Here is a 4,257-nt window from a genome sequence, read left to right as displayed (position 1 = left end):
TCCTACGAATCATGCATAACAATTATACATGAACCTATGCTAGCATGGCAAGTTCTAAACCTCTATATTCACTATCTCTTCAATAGAGATTAACACGCTATCTTATATGTTAGCTACGCACATAAGAAGATTAAGCACAACCGATACTAGGATATCAATCAATCACCACACACCAAGATATCAAACAATTAACTATAGAAATCCATAAGTAAATCCGTTAGAACCCCACGATAATGATTAGTTCATAATCAAACACATTGTCACCATGGGTTCCAATAAAAGCATGATATAAAACAATATAAGAGTACTAGGGTTCAAAGACAAATCAAAAACAAGCATCCAAGTATCAACTATATTAAAGAAAACAAAAGTATTCTTCTCTATAGCCGTCTCGTGCTCTCTAGGTCTTCTTATTGCTCTCCCAGGTCTCCTTGTTGTTAAAAACGTATTATTATTGATATATATAGGCTTTTGGTCGTTCTGGGCTTCCAGACTCTTGGAATCGGGATTTTGTGAAAATGACCTGGCGCGGCCGCGCGCTATCCCAGCTTGGGCGCGCTCTATTTCTGTGGTTCCAGCGTGGCCGCCCCGCATACCAGCGCGGGCCTGCTCTATTTCTGGAAGTCTGGCGCGGCCGCCCCGTATACCAGCTCGGGCGCGCCGTGCTACTATAGTTGGAATTCTGAATTTTCTTCTTTTTGTTGTAAATTTTGCTCCACTCGTCAGAATTAGGCGATTCAACTGCCCACGCGAAGCTAATGAGATTCTCTACAACTTGAGAATGGCCTAAGCTTCCAATTATGATCTCTTTTTAGCATATTTCTTTGAAAAGCTCCTTTATTTATTTAACTGATGCCTGAAATGCAATAACACAAAAACACATTAAAAATACCAATAACTTGAGTCCAATACACCAACTTAAGCCTATAATGAAGCGTTCCAAGTAGATATAAAATCCACTTATCATGTGGTGGCTCCATTTCCGGGATGGCTTTGATCTTGTTGGAGTTAAACTCGATTCCCCTCTTCGAGACCATATGACCCAGAAATTTTCCAGACCCAACACCAAAAGCACACTTGATGGGGTTTAACATCATCTTGTGGTGTCTCAACACTTCAAATGCCTCTCTGAGGTGATTAATGTGATCGGCCTTGCTTAGGCTTTTGACTAACATGTCATCAACATAGACCTTCATGGTCTTCTCAATTAGACGGGCAAATATCTTAATTACCAACCTTTGATAAGTAGCTCCTACATTCTTAAGTCCAAAATCCATAATAAGATAACAAAAGACACCAAAATTAGTTATGAAAGATACCTTGGGGGTGTCATATTTGTGCATCTTAATATGATTGTAACCGCTGAACCCATCCATGAAACTCAGCATCTCGTGCCCATCAGTGGCATCGATCAGGGTATCAATCTTTGGTAAGGGGTAGCAGTCATTAGGACAAGCATCATTCAAGTCAGTAAAGTTGATGCATATTCTCTACTTTCCATTGTCCTTCTTGACCATCACAAGATTGGCCAACCACTCAGAGAATTGCACTTCTTCAATGAACCCAGCTTATAGGAGCTTCTCAACCTCCTACTTAATGGCATCTAGCCTATCAGGGGCATAAGCTCTCTTCTTTTGCTTCACGACCTTCTGAGTTGGATCGACGTTTAGCTTATGAGTTATAAGGTTCGGGTCAATCCCAGGCATATCAGTTGTCATCCCAGAAAAAATATCATTGTTCTTTTGTAAAAAAGTTGTCAATCGACCCTTCAAGGGCTTGTCTAAAGATGCTCCAATATACGTGACCTTCTCCGGGTCTAAGGAGTCTAGGGGAATTGAGACTAAGTCATCTGCCGGCTTCCCTCAAAGTTCTTCATTCTCACGGATATCCATGTCCTATATGGGGAGGACCTTCCCCCCAATCCTATCGGGCCTAAGTGCTGCAACATAGCAACTGCGGGACATTTTCTTATCTCCTTTTGCCTCTCCAACACCGTTCTTAGTCGGGAACTTAAGTACCATGTGGTAGGTTGAGGGTACGACCTTCAACGTATGGATTCCTGTTCTACCCATGACGGCATTATAAGTAGAGGCTGCCTTAACAACCCGAAAGTTCAACATCTCCGTGGCCTCCCCGGGCTCTTCCCCAATAGGTACGGAAAGTTGTATTGCTCCTTCGCCTTGGCATTCTACTTGGTTAAACTTGTAGATGAGTGCGTCAAATGGAGTCAGTTTGGAATCATTATAGCTCATCCTTAGGAACGTGTCATGAAAGAGAATATCCACGGAAGCTCCATTTTCCACTAGGACTCTCATAACAAGAAAATTTCCAATTATCGGGGCGATAACAAGAGGATCGTCCTGAGGAAATTTCAAACCTTCAAGGTCTGGGTCACCGAACTCAAGCATCATCTCCGACGTAGAACGCTTAGACGGTTCCCCGACTATGCTCATCACCTCTCTCGCATAAGCTTTTCGAGAGTTCCTTGTAGTCCCAGCTGTTGTAGGACCTTCCTGAGATCATATTGATTACTGGCCCTCGGGGTGTGGGTTGCGATCTCTACCGTTACCTCTTCGATCATCATCTCTTCGATCATTGTCTTTTTTTTTCCCTCCAACCTCTTCACCCTTAGTGAAACGTCCGAACTTTCCTCTTTGAATCAAACACTCAATCTCATCCTTGAGCTGCCTACAATCATCAGTATCATGACCAACATCTTTGTGGTACATGCAGTATTGACTCTTGTCTCTTTTCTCGGGGGTCTCCCCTTAGCGGCTTCAGCCATTTGAACTCTTTATCCTTCTCAATTTCCATAAGGATTTGGCTCCTTAGAGTGTTCAACCTTGCATATTTAGTGAACCTTGGTTGCTGATTCTTCTTAGAAGATGAGTCAGATCCTTTTCCAGTTCGAGGATACTTGTCCTTGGCATCATACTTCTTATCCTTCTTTCGCTTCTTATTTTCTGCGGGGCCAATATTCACGACTGTCTTCTTCATACTTTCCTCCACCTTGATATAGTTTCCAGCCCTATCCTGGAGTTGCAATATGCTTTCAGGAGGGCGTTTGGACAGAGACATCTTAAAGAACTCATCTATAGTCCCTTGCTGTAGGGCTATCATAGCTACCTTGTCGTCAAGATCAGGGACCTTCAAGGCCTCCTTCATAAATCGGTTCAGGTAGTCTCTAATAAACTCATTTGTTCCTTAAACTATGCCCATGAGAGAAGCCGAACTCTTCTCGTGTATTCTTCCACTTATAAATTGCTTAATGAAAGCTTGACTCAAGTCTTTGAAGGATCCAATCGAGTTTGGGGGTAGACAATTGTACCATCTTTGAGCCATACCCGACAGGGTTTGAGAAAAGTCCTGACACTTGATAGCGCCATTCACGGGATGCAGCAACATGACGTTAGAGAACGTCCTGACATGGTCAGCTGGGTTGCCAGTACCATCATATACTTTGATGGTGGGAATCTTAAACTTCCTTGAGATATAATCATTCATTATCTCTTCAGTAAATGGTGGGTTCACATCATCAGGATCTCCTAGGGGCATTAAATCACTTGGATCAGCCCTTGGGGCAGCAGCCCTTCTTGGTGTTGGACCATCCAGGTCTATGATAGGAGGAAAATCCCGTTGCCTCGCTGCAAGTGGAGGTCTTGGGGTCAAGTGCACCACCAGATCACGCTTCAGCCTTTGGATCTCAGCTTCATAAGCCCTGATCCTCTCATGTAAATCTTGGGGAATCATCGCTTGAGTGCTCCTAGATTGTTGGTGGCCACTAGGCATTGGCTCCTTACCAGCATGCCTCCTCCTTGGAACGACCTCCTCGTTCGATAATTCGGAGTCTCTAGCAGAGTAGGGTCCAGAGAATTCTCGATCCTCGGGGATGAGAGCCAAGCCATGGATGTATTGAGGTGTCCGCCCTTGTCCTTCGCTCTGATTAGAGTGTGCACTTCCTCCAACCTCAGGGTATAGAGGCATCCAGTAAGGGGGTTAGTGTTCACGATCGTGGAATACTCATACCCAACGGGCTGAGGATTCACTGTTACATGTAACTGCTGAAATTTGGGATTTGTCCCCTGGTCGTCCCTAGTTGCAGATCTTGGATTGGGGGATTCATCCCTTGAGGCTGAGCCTCAGATGCCCCTGTTAGGTCCCAATGTGTTTGTAGAAGGGGGGGTTGAATACAAACAGTACCGAATAATCGAATTAAATGCGGAATAAAAAATGTGAAACAAAATTCAAGTTAAATAA

At 43.8% G+C, this 4,257-nt stretch overlaps 1 protein-coding gene across 1 annotated transcript; it reads right to left on the bottom strand.

The window, feature by feature from the left end:
• Window positions 1-841: 841 nt before the first annotated feature.
• On the bottom strand, window positions 842-2,453 carry LOC141660317 (uncharacterized). Its single transcript, XM_074467296.1, has 3 exons — window positions 1,911-2,453; window positions 1,035-1,424; window positions 842-856 (listed from the first exon to the last, which is right to left on the bottom strand). The coding sequence occupies exons 1-3, from the start codon at window positions 2,451-2,453 to the stop codon at window positions 842-844; spliced, it is 948 nt and encodes a 315-aa protein (XP_074323397.1).
• Between the last annotated feature and the right edge of the window lie 1,804 nt (window positions 2,454-4,257).

The sequence above is a fragment of the Apium graveolens genome, chromosome 5, assembly GCF_009905375.1.
Source record: "Apium graveolens cultivar Ventura chromosome 5, ASM990537v1, whole genome shotgun sequence".
Lineage (NCBI taxonomy): Eukaryota > Viridiplantae > Streptophyta > Magnoliopsida > Apiales > Apiaceae > Apium > Apium graveolens.
Note: the sequence above shows the minus strand (reverse complement) of the source record. Positions and strands in the feature narration are given on the sequence as shown.